This window comes from Brienomyrus brachyistius, chromosome 2, assembly GCF_023856365.1.
Source record: "Brienomyrus brachyistius isolate T26 chromosome 2, BBRACH_0.4, whole genome shotgun sequence".
In the NCBI taxonomy this organism is placed as follows: domain Eukaryota; kingdom Metazoa; phylum Chordata; class Actinopteri; order Osteoglossiformes; family Mormyridae; genus Brienomyrus; species Brienomyrus brachyistius.
The window spans coordinates 12,376,336-12,394,412 of NC_064534.1; the positions used below are offsets into that span (position 1 = coordinate 12,376,336).

The 18,077-nt window shown below is 44.9% G+C and overlaps 1 protein-coding gene across 4 annotated transcripts; it reads right to left on the reverse strand.

Moving 5' to 3' along the window:
- Positions 1-190: 190 nt before the first annotated feature.
- Positions 191-17,486, reverse strand: fam189a2 (family with sequence similarity 189 member A2). Of its 4 annotated transcripts, none has more exons than XM_048991970.1 (12): positions 16,753-17,486; positions 13,930-13,986; positions 12,172-12,282; positions 8,675-8,794; positions 8,056-8,163; positions 7,536-7,669; positions 7,316-7,451; positions 6,942-7,011; positions 3,966-4,073; positions 3,230-3,367; positions 1,871-2,145; positions 191-1,624 (listed from the first exon to the last, which is right to left on the reverse strand). In XM_048991970.1, the coding sequence occupies exons 1-12, from the start codon at positions 17,050-17,052 to the stop codon at positions 1,256-1,258; spliced, it is 1,926 nt and encodes a 641-aa protein (XP_048847927.1). In that variant the 5' UTR covers positions 17,053-17,486; the 3' UTR covers positions 191-1,255. The 4 variants fall into 4 exon arrangements, with proteins under 4 accessions (XP_048847927.1, XP_048847918.1, XP_048847945.1 ...); XM_048991961.1 differs by having other exon boundaries at positions 7,536-7,672; positions 16,753-17,485; XM_048991988.1 differs by having other exon boundaries at positions 7,536-7,672; positions 17,183-17,484.
- Between the last annotated feature and the right edge of the window lie 591 nt (positions 17,487-18,077).

Here is an 18,077-nt window from a genome sequence, read left to right on the forward strand (position 1 = left end):
GGTTCATGAAGCTTCATTTGGCCATCACTACTTATACTAGAATTTTAGCAACTCAAGTCTAAAGAAAGACTGCATGTAGATCCTGTATTTTCACTTTTAAAAAATTATTTGAATAATAAATTAACCATGTCAGCCAGTTACGGACTGAGCATTCAGGTCGACATATCAGTTCCAAAAAAAACACCACTCATTCCCCAATGCCAAATTTATTATCTCATGTTCTCTTTACACAATGGAAAACCATGCCCTTGTTTACATTTCCAGGGGACAGTGTGATGCCAGTTCACGCAGCTGTAAGCTGCTGCATCACCGTGCATACAGTATGGCAGCAGAGTTTTAGACGGCTAGATGGCATTAACTCTGAGCGAGGTTAGTCTGCAGTAGGTATGGGTTTATCACGGGACAGACCCATTGGAAACTCCGAAGCATGTGATAATACTACTACCCACGATTTCAAAGCCGCCTTCCTCCTATCACAAACCTGTACACAGTGACAGGGGGACGTGGAAGGACCCTCCACACAGGAAGTACATCACGCCACATTGCTGAGGGAAACTTATTGGGTAAGCGCCACCTTTCACACCTCCCTGCCTCAGCAGAGACTTCCATAGATATGGAGACAAAAAAGTTAATACACAATATTAAAAAAAAAAAAATGACAACTAAGGTCAAATACACACATGTAGCTCTTTTATAAGTCAAATTTTTAATACATACGTGAATATTTGTTCCTTTGTTATATACTGATTTTTTTTTATATGCAATTAGATGAGTATTTTGGCATATAGTCTACAAAAGAACCAGCAATTATATATGCTTGGTAAAGACAGAATAGTGATAAGTATCACTCTGTTCTCAGCAGAAAACCCAAAAAAAGGTTTAATATTATTCCCAACTCCAGTTTGAAAGAAATGCCTTGATTCGCACCCTGTCAGTAAAACTGAAGGCACTATCCTGAAAGGGAGCTCATTCTAGCAGTGAGGGGGGCATTTCAGGGTCTACTTACCGAAAAAAAAAGGAAATGCGATGTCTGGGGAGCCCAGCGGCTGCAGGGAGTCTCATCTCCAGGAGGTCACATGCACAAACAAGCACGCACACGGGAAAACGACGCACGCCTCCTCAGAGTAGACCGTGTCTGGAACCGGCTGCACACTGCAATCCTTTATGAAGCAGGTTCTCCTCAGCCAAGTGCAGTGGAGGGTGTTCTCCACTAGAGGGGGTGCCAACATAGGTATTCTTTGTCAGCATTGGCTTCTTAGAGGACAGTCTCTCTAAAGACCCCAATAAGGCTGTGGGGACGTTCGTGCTCGGCCCGGGACCCCGCCCGGGACCCCGCCCTGGAGCTCTTCCTTGAGCCTGCCTTCCGTTCTTCGGACGGTAGCTCCTCCTTGGTGAAGGTGCTCAGGTCCCCACAGCTGTGCAGGTGCAGCAGGGCTGGCCGTTTCCTCAGGGGTAGTGTCTGCGAAGCCACCACGGGTTGCGGTTGCAGCTGCGGCGGCTGCACTGGCTGCGGCGGCTGCACTGGATGCTGCGGCTGCACTGGCTGCGGCGGTTGCACTGGATGCGGCGGTTGCACTGGCTGCGGCGGCTGCGTGCGAGGGCCCTGGGGATCAGTCATCATGACCTGAACAGGTAAGGACAAGGAGAGGATCAGATACACTTCTGACCCATCTTTTGATGGCAAGAGGAAACCCAGATAATAAGCATGCGAACTCCATGCATATGCAGTGGGGGCTGGGATTTGAGCCCCCAACCCCAAAAGTTTGAAGCAACAGTACTACCCACAGAGCCAAAAAGCATGAATGGTCAGATTAAAACTAAGTGCGCCTCTACAGCAGCCGCTCCCTATCGCCCCCTGCTGCTCACTGACCTGGTCGATGAAGCTGGCACTGCGTACGGCCTCCTCCATATGCTCCTGGTCGGAGCGCAGCACGCTCTTAATGCTGTTGACCAGCTCCTGGACCTCCGGTGTCAGGCTGCTGGAGGAGTGCTCCAGGAAGCGAGTCACCAGCTGCTTGGTGTCCTGGTAGCTCTGGTAGTCAACCATGGAGCTGGGGCGGGGCTTCCGGTGCCCCCCCCTGCGAAGTGTCACCGCTGCGACCTCGGGCCGGCCCTCCGTCTGCGTGGCGGCCTCACAGCTCAGCACTGCGGAGAGAAGGCAGCAAGACAGCAGCGAGATTAAACACGGTCTTATGACGCACTGCAACACACTTCGCTCACTGGCGGTTCCTGTGTGTGCATGTGTGCGCACGCGCTGGTCCTCTCAGCAGAGGTCTTGAAAACTAAGATGATGTGACTACCGCTGTGACTCTGAAGATGTAATAGACTATATTTAAAAGGCTACTAATGTGTCTGCTGACAGATGGAGGAGCCGAGGAGCCCCCCCCATCTGCACACACAGCAAAAAAAAAAAAAAAAAAAAGTTTGCGTGTGTGATGAAGATCAGGGGTATGATGCAACTATTTGCAATTTTAAAGTTTTAATTTGCACCATTAATTAGAAATAATTTTTTTAATACATGTACTTTTAAAAACTTTGAAACTTGGTTTTATTCAATAACCTCCTAAATTCGGGTTCAGCTTCAAATTCTGTGTCAAATAAGAGAGACAAATCCAAAAATATATTCTACACAGACAGTTACTAAACATATGATTTACCCACAATGTGCACAATGAAGAATGACACAGAAATGATGTCTGACAGCATATAAATAAATAAGACTATATTGATCCCACACTGGGGAAATTTACTTGTTGCAACAGCCAGTAAATAAAAGGCAATAGAAAAGAAACAGACCAAAAAAATACTGTAAGAAATACAATAAGGTGAATATAATAAATAAATATCAATTCTGAACATAAATTATCTATACTGTGAGGCTCCCTGCACTCAAGCTAGTCTCAGCTATCAACCTCTGAGGCATTTTTGACACTGATAGCTGTAATCTCTTTGGGGAAGAGGTAGTATATGGTTACAACTAAAACGACGCTATCAAATTTAAAGCAGATTTTAAAACCTGACATTTTTAAAGGTGTAGGAGATATGTAATGAGTATTGAATGAGTATTGGACAACATGTAATGAAGACAGGCCACTTTACTAATATGCTGTACTTACACCGCCCACCGTGATGAGCCCCGCCCACCCTGATGCACCCCGCCCACCCTGATGCGCCCCGCCCACCCTGATGCGCCCCGCCCACGAGCTATTGCATTAGCACCACTCGCTACCTTTGGTGGTCAGGTCCAGCAGGATGGGGTCGCTGTTGGACCTACGGACATGCTGCCGGAAAGGATCCCTGGAGGCCAACAGGAGAGCCTGCACAGGTCTGCGCTGTACCTGGGGGGGCGTTGGGATGTGCGAGCATCCTGGAAAACAGCCAAAGTACCCCCCCCCCCCCGATAATCCCGTTAGCACAAGGGCTACACTGCCTCGTTAGAGATGACAAATGGGCGCCGGCTGTGGCATGTGAACCCGCCCCAAGCGAAGTGGGAGGCGGCTCAGGAGCAATTGGGAGAGGTGGGGCGGAAGAGACAGAGATGCCCCAGAGGGTGGGTTGGCATACGGGAGCGAAACTGCCCCCCCACCCTGCCTGCGTGCACAAACACATGGGGCCGGACCAAATGCGCCCTTTGTCAGGAGTCCCACCAGTGGCTCCTGTCAGCATTTCTCTTTAAACCCCCCACCACCACCCCACCCCACCAGGCTGCACAGCACAAGACCAATAATACAGGCGTACAAAATAATTACTAACAGGAGCCAGCACCATGCGATACAATATTCAAATTCTCGATAGCTGGTCGGTGCCTGGAGCCAGTTTCAGGAAATGAGAGGCGCCTTGGAGAACAGGAACGTGACGCATCTCATACGGTGAAATGTAATATATTTTGTGCTTCACACAAAGCGCCACTTTCAATTAAAGAGAGCCAAGTACCAAGAGTATGATTCAGGCAGCAGCATGCATACCGGGCGGGTGCATGTGTGTGTCCTGCGACGGACTGGAATCCTGTCCCGGTTGCACCCCAGCCTTGTGCTCCGTGCTGCTGGGAATGAGCTGCAGACTGTCCCATGACCCTGACCAGACAAAGCGGTTAGAGCATGGATGTCTACCAGATTCATCTATACCGCAATAAACTCAAACAAAAGGTGACATTACTTATACCATTATATGTGAACATGCATTAGAAACTATTATAATACATGCATTTATCTGTATAGTGGAGATGTCAGACATCTCAGAAATGAAAATACATTATGCATAGCTGCTTGAAATTACAGAAAAAAAACCGAAAACTGACTGAATTATAGCAAATGAATTTATCAAAATCATTTTCCCTTGACAAATGGCAAAATGATGCCATTTCACAAATGAAAATAAATCTCGGTAACATTCCAAAAAAGTAAAACAGGTTGTATCTAAGGACTCACATGATTTTCTGCAAGATGTGTTAATTTCTAATCTGTTTGAGAATTTTCATTAAAATGGACTTTAAAATTCTAGAAAAGGTTTCCCCTCTTAATTTTGGTGAATGTCAACATGTTATTAACAACATCAACAAAACGGACAAATTCTGATTTGAAAGTGAGGTTTATTGCTTTTAAAACCACTTACAATCCCTAATACTTTCTGTGGATTAATGGCCTTGCAAAATGTGAGCAGTCAGTCCTGCTAAAAACGCCTGATATCACACCACGAGTCGCACTTGTATTTGCACAATTTCAAGCGGAGAGAAAAACCCTACGCAAACTACAACGATCTTAGCAAAAATCAGCTATGCAAGTGAACAATAGTGATGTCCGATTTGTGACTGTATCACAAACCGGTTCTTTTTCAGAGAATCGATTGAACCGGTTTTCAAATCGGACTTTTTGCACATCCATGCATTTCACAGGTCAAAGTCTCAGATTCTAAAAATCTAAACGTATTTGACAAATTGTTATATAAAAACAGAAAAATGTTTTTATACACTTACATTTGCTTTTTGCAGGCTGTCTGCAGCCACGTTGCCTTCACTGCCCTTCTGCATACCGTACAAAATGATGGACAAAATGACGCGTCATGAACCATTTGGTGTAGCTTTTCACCTCCGCTACATGGTGCGCTCTGTTCAAAAAAGGACACTAAGCATGCCCCAAAACAAATCAAGAAAAATACAGCAAATGGTTCATGAAGTGTCCATCACTACCGTAATCTGCTGTATTTGTGCTGTGTAAATGCTCAGCCATATGGTGGCTGTGGCTCCAGACAGCGCTTTATGGGCCATTTGCTGTATTTCCTGCCAATACTTGATGGTGCTCTCTGGTCAAAAAGGGCTCAAAGTATTCCCCAAAGTAACCCAAGAGCACCATCTAGTGGGGTCAAAAATACAGCAAATGGTTCATGAAATGTCCTTTTTAGCCATCATTACTCCTAACAAGGGTCAAACTTTTTTGAGAAAATAGTTTATCGTGATTTTTATTGTGATATATTTTTTTAAGTCAAGCTTCAGTTCAATGTTCAGCGAGTAATACATTTTAAACATATGACGCGTTACCGCGAGACAACATCAAAATACTGGTCTATATTCTAATGCAAGGATGAGAATGTACAGATATGAACCGATTACAAAATGTATTTATTGTAATTTTTTGTAAATTAGCAGAAAACAAACATAAAACAATTGACAAAAGGTGACTGTATTAAGTTATATAATGTAATAATAATAAAAATAAAACAATTGCAGTAAAAATATAAAACAATTGGGATCCAGCGGCTAATGTTGTTTGTACCCCAAATAAAAGGACCTTTCTGTAAACAATCTCTGACCATGAAATAGGTAGGCAAATCATTTATAGCTAAGCAGCGGAATCAGTATCTTTGCATAGCGCAACGTTTCCGGTTTGTGCGCAACATACGCAGTCATCTTAGGCCACTTCTGTTTGGTGAGCATGATTGGCACGTGAGGAGCACGGCATTTCTGATTACTGTCACGCAAGGAGGACAGCATGCATTTGTAAAACTATTCTCATGACCGTGTTAAGCCTAGGGTCAGACGTGCTGAATAATACACATCCTAAATCGCAGCCTTTGCGATTTGCATAATCATATTCTTTAAAATTGCAATTTCAATTTGAAATCAGCAAATCATTCATCCCTACTCCCCACTCTCGGCAAGTGACAAATTAACAAGTTTAGCACGTTCAGCTGAAGCGGATATGAGGTGATTCTCATAAGGCCCATAGAAGACATCCATGCATCCATCCATTTCCGTAACCGCTTATCCTACTGGGTCGCAGGGGGTCCGGAGCCTATCCCGGAAGCAATGGGCACGAGGCAGGGAACAACCCAGGATGGGGGGCCAGCCCATCGCAGGGCACACTCACACACCAGTCACTCACACATGCATCCCTACAGGCAATTTAGTAACTCCAATTAGCCTCAGCATGTTTTTGGACTGTGGGAGGAAACCGGAGTACCCGGAGGAAACCCCACGACGACATGGGGAGAACATGCAAACTCCACACACATGTGACCCAGGCGGAGACTCGAACCCGGGTCCCAGAGGTTTGAGGCAACAGTGCTAACTACTGCACCACCATGCCACCCCCCCATAGAAGATATTGATAATATAATTTATAGATGTATTATTATTTCTTCTTTTAAATGCACATAATTACATTACGGGGCACTGGTACCATTATTATTTAATCCATTTTGTTTGCTATAAGTTACTACGTCTTGGAGTCACGTTCCCCTAGCTCTGTTTTTCCTATTGGATATGTGTATTTTAGTATGTGATTTTAGTGAATGTAAGATTTTTCAGGAACGCTTTAGTCACATTGTAGCAGGATTGACTGTATACACAACGAAAGCCTTTACTCTGTACACATCAGCCACTGGCATATGCAAGTCGAAAACTTCATGCTTCAGTATGTTTGATGCACCAAAGGAGTTTCCCTCACCTGCTCTGGTCGTCTGCAGGTCACAGCTCTCACTTAGACCCTCGGTAACGATGGTCATCTGAACTTCCGTCTGCAGGCAAGGCAGGCGGTTATAAAGGCTAGGGCTAACCAGGCAGAAGAAGCATGCAGATTATTTAAATCACCCTCTCGGCCATAACCGCGGCTGCGCAGCAAAGACAAAATGATTTTTGAAGCATATTATTAAGATGCGGTTGGGTTTCTTTACATCATTAATGTCGATGATCGTCGATGTTTACATAGACCAAACCCACAAAACCTTGTACAATAAATATGTACCTGGACTGCAGTGTGTTTGTAGGAGAAAAAACCCAGACCTGCAGAGGATTACCAGAAGGAGAATTCCAGCAAGGTACCTGGGAGGAAGTGTTTTCCGACTGTCCGGCAATGGCTTCGTAGGGTGGGGGAGGGTCCAGGGGACAGAAGACCTCCACCCCCTTGATTCTGGCACCATATATATGAGGCAGAGGGATCACGCTGTCGCCAAACATCCTACGAAAGAGTGACCCACACATGAACCACGGAGTCCACCGTAAGTGGGAGTAGACAAGACGAAGAGGCGGGGGAGGAGCGTACCGTCGAGCCAGTCGAGGAGTATAGGAGTAGAAGGTGGAGAAGTAGGACGGGGGTGGGGCCGGCGGGACGAACTCGTCCGGGTCGGGGACATTGGCCGTGTCCTCGCCTTCCTCGGCTGCTGACCGGGGCTCGTCCTGCTGTAGAAAAACAGCCTCAGTCACCCCTAGAGCAGCACAGCTATTGGTCAGCTGGTGGCGAATCATTGACCAAATCGCTCCTTCCTACAGCTCGAGTTACCCTGGACAAAGGCCTCGGGCATAAGCCAGTCACTCGGGTCTCCTTTATGCTAAAAACTCAGCCAGTTTGGACACTATAAATGATTACATGCCAACTTATGGTCCTCATAACAACCTGAAGACTATGAATAAAAAAGAAAACTCAACACACCCAATTATCTATACGAAACTGAAATAGGCATGCTTGCTGCACCCAGGAAATACCCCCCAAGCAAGCGTATGCAAGCGGATGAGAAGATGCTGCGGGGGGGGGGGGGTAGTTTGATGCTTGCCGACTCACTCACAGCACAGGGGCGCCGCGCTGCGAAGATCTGCAGGTACCGCAGGGCGGCAGCCACCATGCATACCGCCGTGGTCAGGGCATTAAGGGCGCAAAGGGCAAACAGAACTTTCTGGAAGGGGGAAAAAAGGAAATTTTTTAAATTGCAGTGGAGTGAAGAGAGGAGGACCAGCACTGGACAGAATCACTCTAACAAGGCATATTGACACTAACAAATAGTAGTCGATTAAAATTATGCCCTCCTATCTGTGCAAACCTGGATCAAGAAGGCAAAGGATGTTTTCCTATATGATGCAACAGCAAAACCGGAGTAGGGAGCCTAAGGGCACTTTTCCACCACACCAAGTATGGTGCTTTTGGTAATCTCAGTAATTTCGCTGAAAAGTAAGTAAGGTACCTGGTGTGGTGGAAAAAGCGTAAAAGTAAGTATGAAAGCCTCTCTCACATACACAGTATTTCTAGCATGCTTTCACTTTGACATAGTTAAGCACCCCCCCTCCCCCCACCCAAACATCCAAACCAGAAGTCAGCCACGAAGGGCTCGCACTTTCCATCCCTTGACTATTCCTTACATACTCTCTGCCTTGTGGGCCTCGCCCATACCCAGACGCACGCAGACCAACCTTGAGCAGGACCCTCATGGTTTCACAGGAGTTGCCGGGGTTGAGCTTAAACGTCTTCTCGTCGGGACACTCAGCGCTGAAACCGTCGGCACAGCACAGGCAGACGTCACCCGTTAAGCTCTTCGAAGGGGAACAGTAAGGCACACTCAGGTCAGAGCACCCGTATGCCGATGTGCATTTACACCCCGCTTCACTGAAATGGTGAGGGTTATGGTAGGACTGCATTATTCCAGTGTATGATGGCATATATGTCAAGGTCAAGATCGACATGTTAAATGAAGAACAAATAAGATAAAGATCTGAATGACTGAGATAAGGGTCAAATGGTTATGGCCAGACTAATGGGTCACAGCATCTCCAAAACAGCAAGGCCTGTGAGGGCTCAGTCAGCCATGGTGACTACCTGGCCATGGTGTTCAAAAGAGTTACAAACCTTGATTCACTGACAAGGTATTGGGCAGCCAAGACTCATCAATGCGAGATGTGAATGAAGGCTTTCCTACAGGACAAACCAATAGACAACATCCCAGACCTTGAAATGCACTGTCATTACGAGATCGTGGATGTCATTTGCTTCATGTGGGAGTAGTCACATTGTTTTGGCTCATCAGAATTACCCAGAAAGACCAAGAGTCTATTGGCCTTAGAAGAGCTTTAGTCTGACCTGCTTGGCATGCTGAGACCCTCACCAGATAGAGGATTGACGAAGATTTTATGTATGTATATATGCTCCAGTGTATAGCGTTATTATGAAACAGTCCTGCCAAGGCTGCGTGCTTTAATACTGCAGTTAATACGGTAAAGCAGCTCCTCAGGTCTGACAGTGGTGCACTGGCTGGCAGACTGATACCCAAAACCTAAATAGTCAGGTCTCAGCATCAACAGCACAGTCTCCTATGGCTTTACTGACCGCATTAACTTCTGAAACAACTCCAGCAGAATACAAAGTCAAGCACAGCACACTTAAGGAGAGCTGAGGTAGAAGTTCACAGTTTGAGATGGACTACCTCCTCAAGACAGTGTGCGCGCAAAATAAATTGAGAAATGCATTGTTTAAGAGGTCTGGCTTGTCCTAATGGGCCTTCCCAATTGAACTGAATTGATTCAAAAAACCCCATACAGACAGAACCCACATTCAATCCCCACTGTGCCCACCCCCCACTCTCTGCCAACTGAGAAAATGAGTAATGAGCCCCCAGGCCCCCCTTAGCCTAAGCTCTCCCAGCCATTCCACAAAGCCCACACAACGACAAGGGGCTCATGCATGCTTATTGAACAGGCATCGATACAGCGTGTCGTGGAATACGACCAGATATTCTACACTGGCGGGATTCATAATGAATAATTAATTTTTCAAAATACCACTAACTAAAAATACTAAGCTTTTTTTTTTGTTTTGTTTTTTTAAAGAGGCATCACTGGTTAAATATGTCGATATTTTTGGCAGTGATTTGGGAAAAAATAGTGTCAAACGGGACAGGGATAAGTTTAGTGTCTCCACTAACACGTGACCTCCTAACATGTGACAATTAGTCTGTGGTAAAAGACTGACGGGGGGAGGGGTTGAGTGAATACAGAGATTATAAATAACTCCCATCCATCTCCTACTGAAGTAAAGTTGGGGGGGGGGGGGCTCTCCATCTGGAGTCGACAGGTTTATGCGTCTCTTTCTAGACACCCCGCCCCCTCGATCACCTCCAACCACCCCCACCATAGCGCCTTGTGTTTTAAACATATCATTTCACCTCGTAGAGGGGGACAGGCTCCTCAGTCGCTTCTGAAACACACACCAGGCCAGAGCAAACGAGTGCCGGTGCATGGATGAGTGTAGAGGTGCCATCCGTCTCCTGGCATTTTAGGGGCATTTTCGTGTGAGAGTTCACCTTCAGGTGGGGCTGCTGCGAAGCCGCTGACAGCCCAGCTCCGTGAACAGATGGCTCACCCAGGAGGCACCATTAGTCACTCCGAGAAGAGAGGCTGCAGCCAGCAGGGCACACAGCAGGGTGCCAGTAACCCTTCCCAAACCAGCGTCCTGCATTTCACCGGTTCGCAACGGGAAGCATGAGGAGTTTGGAGGGGGGGGGGGGGGGGGGGGGGGTGTGCCGTGCAACATCCTACGGTTTAACCTACACCGTTGATGCTCCAAGGTATTTGGAGTGAAACATTATACGTTCATGATCAAACGGAATTCCTTTAAACCACAAAACGACTGACTGCGATCACACGGATGTGGAAATGGGTGCATTTCCAATCGATATTGCTCATTGAAAAGTACAAATGACATGGAGCAGGGTACTTGGTGCAGACATTCCTTTACAGAGGATGCAGAACCATGGCCGATGTTAATAAATATCATCCAGGAAGTGACTCTGCCAGGCCAGAACCGTCACTCCCCATTAGCCGCAAACTTAATTAACTGAGCATTACAGACAGATCAAATTAAGAACCTATTTATCACTCGCGGTACAATTTAACTCGAAAACATGACAAACAGAACATAATAAAGAGAGCAAGTGAATAGCACTAAGGATGAACCCGTGATTATGAGAACTACGACAATCCACTATGCTAAAAACAATTAGCTTATAATTGTTATCCACTATTATCCATTTCTTAAGCTCGTTGTTCCTCTTTGTGAGTCATTCCCGTAACCAGCAGCAGATATGACATACTTCCTGGGAAAGTACAATAAACATATCACCTCGATATGCTAATTCCTAATAAAAGAAACGATATCACGTCTGCATGCCGGGTGAGATGTCTCACAATTTTCACATTTTCACTCCGTGTTCCACTGGAGTAGAAACAGGATATTAACGCTAATTAACTACTGGATCATTTCAGCACAGAGTTCAGTTGACAAAGGTAACTTCCTGCTCTTCTTGTCATGTCTCACTTCCCATCTGACACCTAGCAGCTACTTCCTAAACCTCATTTATTCATCACGTTGTTTTTTTTTTTCTTTAACAGTTAAAAGCGACTTCTCATTTCCATACTGGAGAGGAGCAAGTTGGATCATTTAAGAAAGCACACTGCTGCAAGCTACAAGATATTAGCATGTCTTTTTTCAGACACGTGAATTTTATTTTAGATTTCCACGATGACTATTTTTAAATTAACTGTCTCTACGCAATGGCAGTTTAAGTTGATCATCAAACTCAATGCTATCCATGAATAATCAAACCTGCCAACATGAAGTTCTCAAAAATCCTGCTAGCGACGGCTTTCACATCACTGGTTCTTACCATAATAAGAAAAAACAGCTCGATAAGAGTAAGACGATGGTTTGGTAAATAAGTTCCCTTACTTTCGTGACTCCAGTAAACCCATCTGTGTTGAAGGTGAGGAGGTGGGGGGTGTAGGATCAGCCCACAGCTGGATTACGGTACCTTGCTGGCTGAGACCTTGCTAATCTTTGGCCCAAGCCACTCCTCTTTCTGGCTTTCGGGGAAGCGCTCTGAGAGGCAGTGGTGCCCAGAGATGGGATTCTCTCTTACCAGCTGACAGTGAGGCTTGCCGGACACCAGCTGTGCTCCCTGACAGCATAAGATAAATCCAGCCAGGTTGAGCAGGACACAGACCACGGAAAGGAGGACAAAGAGGTTCACCTGCAGGAGACAAGCATGTAACTATTGGGGGGAGGGGAGACAGGCATTGCATTGAATAATGCTGGGTAGAACGAGAGGTGTTCAGCACATGGTTTACATTCTTCTGGATTCCAATATCTTCGTTAATATCTTGCCCACACCAGGAAATATGCGAGGTCTTCTGGGGCCAAGCTCCTGCATTGTGCTCTTCAGTGCCGTAATTTATAAATTACTATCCGGGGGTAAAATGGGAACTAAACAAGTTCTCCCAGAGGCCAGACCCGGGGTCCGTCTTGGCTTTAAGGATCTACCTCCGTCTGTGACTCTCAGCCAGCCTCTCCAATTACAGACCATAGACGCTACATATTAACCTGGCATAACCTCTCAGATTAAAAACACAGCTGTCAGAGGTTCCTGATTGGCTCTGCCCCGGAATGGTATATGCTTTGTACAAGCACCTTACATATAGACATCATTCTGACAACAGACCACATACAATGGCTTCTGCAACAGGAGAAATAAAGCACATCACAACATTCATTTCAAATGAAGAAGCGTCTCAATAAAATAAACACGTACGTTTTTACAGTGACCCAGTGATGATACTTAGTAATACAGAGATCGATATATAACAGCAGGCAGAGTAGAGAGAAAATTGACTTGTAAATGTCACTGGAACCTCTGCTTTACTAAAATTCTCCAGAATACAACTGCTACATGCTTGGCTTAACTCTAGCACTAGAGAACAATTCAGTGTTTGCAAGGTGCGACTTTATGAAAGAACAACGCCGACGTCGAAATGGCAGAACGTGCGAAAATGACCCGTGTGAAAGATCTACTCTGAAGAAGCTCATCTGTCTGCTTTTAACGTGAATCTCACTTTCATATCAGACTGCAGATTCGCAGCATGATCCTCTTACGTCAGAATGCATGAGCTATAGCGTGTGCCAATGTTGAGCCGTGCAAGAGCCTAAATTTATAGCCTCTATATAGCATGCAGCAATAGGTAGCCGTACTGATCTCATAAGCCCTGACAACATACGTCTACTTCTAGGCCCGATTTGTGATTGGAGACTGTGAATAGATGCTACAAAATTTGGCCCCGACCCTCCCAATAACACTCCTGAAATGGCCTTTGGTGAAACTTATGAATAGACTGTGAAATTGTGCGCACACACAAATAGCATGCGGCCATGCCAAATGCTGACTGTGGAATCTCTCTTACTAATAGACAAACACTCATTCAGGCATTAACACAAAGGTACACATTCCGGAGAACTTTGAACAGTTGAGTGTCCACAAAATGCCTTTAGTATAGCTAACCAAGGCTCTCCCAGAGGACCGTAAGTCGCCAGGACTTTGTAGGAGAAATGTTTACTAATAATCATGGTAGCATGGTGTAAAATTCTGTAGAACGTTGGAAAGGTTTATTTAAGTTTTTTTGTCTAACAATGAAAAGCAGGTCTATACCAATAGTAGAGGCTCAGGCCTATAGTCACAGGGCATCACACTCATTATAATTTGGTTTTCTCCCAAAATCAAGCAAGGGCTACAACTCAGCTGACCATGCGACTTTTTTTATCAGAATATTATTAGATGTATAATTCCAGAAAGTTTGGTATAATACAGGGCTGAAGACTAACACATGTACGGACTTAAGCCACCTACCAGAAGCAGCATTGGTCTTCTCCATGTTGTGAGGCCTATGATTCCTGAGACTATAACCTGCGAAAAGGCAAAAAGGAGTGGAGTAAAAAAGACAGATACGCAGAGTGAAGAGACAAGACGCACAAACACGGAGAGGCAAAACCGACATCCAACCATGTCAGGCATGCAGGAGAGCACATGCACCTACATGTACTGTAGGGATGGAAGTTAAACTTTTCATAACGTTTGCAAATAACTGGTGAGCAGCTGCAGGGCAGTGGTGAAGGTTTTAATGCACTGGAGAAACATACAAGATGCCTGTGTTGTGCCTGCAAGAAGCAGGCAGCACATCCACTCCTGCTACCATGAATGTCACAAGGCACACAATACACACTGAATGTCATCTGGACATCAGGAGAAAAGTGTATTCAGCTATTTTTTAAACTAAAGGAAAGCATAAAGAAAACCTGAACTATAGGCACGTAAAGAGCAAACAGCTATGAAAGGGGGACTACACAAGTGTAATGTTAGATGGCCCTTTCCACACTCGTAACAGTCTAGCTGTTCTAACACCACTGCTATCAAAAAGCCAATACTAGGTAAGTATGAAAACCTCAGTAACATTTTAAGATGTGATATGTGAAAAACTACCAGCCCTCCAAAGTATTTAATCACAAAAAATATATATTTTTAGGATATTTATGGAGGAGTTAAGTATGAAGAACAAACAGCCACGACTGCCTTTTTAACAATTTTACTGGAAGGGTGTTAGTGCTTGAAAACTAGAATGAAAAACGTATTTTAATATCAGTTGTGCACCTCTACCCAGTTCTTTAAAGGAAGCCTCATTACTCAAATACCAAACTCAAATTACTCAAAAACCCATAATCAGAAAAACAATATAAAATTAACAATTTGAGCCTGATAAAGATAAGTGGACTAGAGGACAGAAAACAATATAACTAAGTGTGTATGTCACATAACTTTGATATAAGAACATGGAGGCAGTGTACACTCAGCCAAAATATATTTTGCAGTTGCAACAGATATCAGAAGTTGCTGAACCAAAATGCAAAGGAAAACGCCGCAAAACAGTCATGCGCTTTGACAAGCTCCAGAAAATCAAGTCATAACCTGTAAGTTGGCCTCAACAGCAACAAAGTTACTCCAATCAAATATCTGCATTGTAAGGGGCTTACAAAACCCTACATATAGGTATAACACAAAATGGCTAGTTGACAAATTTAGTTCTGCAAACAAGTTTATTAGAAACAGACTCAAAGCATTTTGAATCCAAAGTGGTGCTGAACAGCTTTTAACTGGTTAATTATCAATTATTCCACAAAACAGACCATAGCAACTACCATAAAACAAGAAAAAAAAGCAATGTATCAGGTACATTACTAAACTGACACACTGGTAATTGAGATACAACTGAATGACATCACTGCGGGATAATTACAGAAAAACTAAATATAGCGAAACATCTTCACCTATGACCTAAAAAGCTGACTCCTTATATAGCACTGACTTTCTTAATATAGTGTAATGTTAATTACTGAGACACCAATTTGGTGAATTCAGCTACAGTATTATAGTACATAGAACAGTGAATATATAGCATAGATTCGTATATAGTTGATATAGAATGGTAGTGGAGCCCTTGCTATTGGGTTAGTTATGCTAAAACTGAACTTGACACCAAGGTGAATATCTGCAGTCAAAGTTTATCCTACTTATCTGGGCCTTAAACATTAACAACAGTATTGGTTACCTCCAGATAGCCCAAAGACAATAACATCAATTCAATTCAATTCAATTCAACTCAACTCAACTCAACTGAAGTCAATGCAATTACTGTCTCCTAATGTTCACTGACACTTGACTTACAGCAAAATCGGATATTCAGCTATCAAGCCAGCTTTCTCAAACCATCTCCAGACCATCAAGAACAAGTCTGAAGGCTCTGACGCTATTATGCACCTGCAGATCACTGGGCATCACACTGGATACGAATGGTGTATGAGTATGTATATAACTGGAAGAGGTGAGGATTTTCAGAAACAAGATATTCCAATACTGTACAACACAGTACTGCTGTCCCAGGCATCATCGCCAATGTCTTTTGGCAACACAGCCACTCTGCTAATATCACCCACAATAATTAAATGCATAATCTTTTTAATTCATAAAACTAGTGTTACTAGAAATAGTTACATGCATTCTTCCATCTTCCACCCCCTGATCCAGATCAGGGTTGCAGGGGAGATGCACCCTGGCCAGTTATATTCAAAGGCACACTTTTCCACACAGATATTTCAATTATTGCAATTATGATAACGTTGCCATTTTTAAATACTTGTTTCAGCCACTAATTAGACTGCATTAATTGCACTCATTCGGGCGAAATTGTAACACCATGGCGGCTGTCATCGGGTCGAATCAGAGCCGTACCAGTCACGCGGTGCTCGACATGATTACTATTCATTGTTCATTGTATTTATTCCTCATTAAACGGGCTGGTTTGCATGTTTAAATACAAGTGAAAGCAGCCGGAGTGGCACCTTACTCCGGCTGCAGTGGCCGTTTTCAGGGCCCACTTCTGGGGGATACCTGTTGATGTTACCGCGCCGTTAACTCAGGTGTGCGACCGATAAACGCCCGTTAAAAAGCTGCCGGCTTAGTTAGTCGCTCACAAAGCAAACGGTTCCTGGCTGGTCGCGCCTGTGCGTGTAGCATGCTATTAAAATTAGCCAGTAAAATACGGAGCCGCGCAGAGAGAGCGGATGACCACGCCGGCCGCTCCCCGAAAACAGGGCCGGGAGTCACCAGAGCCGTACTTACGGAGGACCCGGCCCAGAACGGGCACGAATTCCGGATCGGCGGCGAGCTACTGAGCGACAGCGCTCCGAAGGACAGCGCCACCATGGAGCAGCCCAGCACCAGCTGCAGCAGTCCCAGGGACAGCAGCGGTCGGCCGGGGAGCAGCGCGGGGATCAGCCGCGACTGGGAAGCAGGCATGCGAGTCGCACCGGCAGAAATGCAGCGGGGGCGACTCCTGTGAGCCGGATCGGCTAACTGAGACGCCAGCGAGACCCCAGCAACAGGACAACAAGATCCAGGGAGGACCACAGGCAGAGACATCGAAGCGGTTCAGTCCGTGAAAGAGCTGACGGCGCGCAACAAAAGCCGATCCACAATGGAAGGCATCACGGCATTGTACTCCTCCGATAGTTTCCCCCCCCCCTCTTTCCTTTTTTTTTTTTTTAGTTACCGAGTCTTTGTCGGGATATTTTCCACCAATCCATTATTTATTCTCCCCATGTTCGTCTACAAATAGCTGAGTTTTAAGTTTTAAAATAACTGCTCTGTGACCGGGTGTTTGGATTGCATTTCACATACTTTGGCAGCGGGTCAAAAAGGGGAGGGGACGCGCTCACTTCGAAGAACCACATGGGCGCAGGGCCACCACAACCTGCTTAAGGCTCCCGGTTATTATTCAGAGCAATGTCGGGGGAGTCTGTACATCCTGCAGTCATGCATTGTAAATATGCAGCTGGAAAAAACTTGACTATAGTGATCTATCAGTTTAAACCCTTCCGTTCTCTCTCCAGGGCAAGTTCTGTTGATTTAATAAGTCTTGCCTCGTTTGGGGATAATTGATGACTGGTGTAAAGTTTACGATTAGCATACCGATTCAGTCACATCCCGTCTCTGTAATAAACCGGTAAGATGAGTATAAACCGAATGGATGGTTGCCTTATCCCATTATACACTGCATCTATTTCTACACGGAGACAATTTGATGTATAAAGTGTCTTAGCGGGGCGATTGAAATCACCAGGAATTGTTATATTTGTATGCATAATTATTAGTCGTGAATGATATTTATAATGCTGCTGCAATCTCACAGTAACCACTGTGACTGCTGCTAATTGCCTTTTGCTTCATAAACTCATTCATGTAACGCGAGATGGAGCATCTGAGATGGTCTACACAGACTACCTGAATTTTATACGTAATCTTATATAGTGATTGCTGTTTCATGGGTGGTGATCCGTTTACCCGATGTACCACAGAGCAGGAAATGGAGAGGCTGAACACATTTATAGTAGTAGTTTTTCTCCGTTAGTCTTCCAGCTGTCTGGCAATTGAGGTTGGCTGTACTG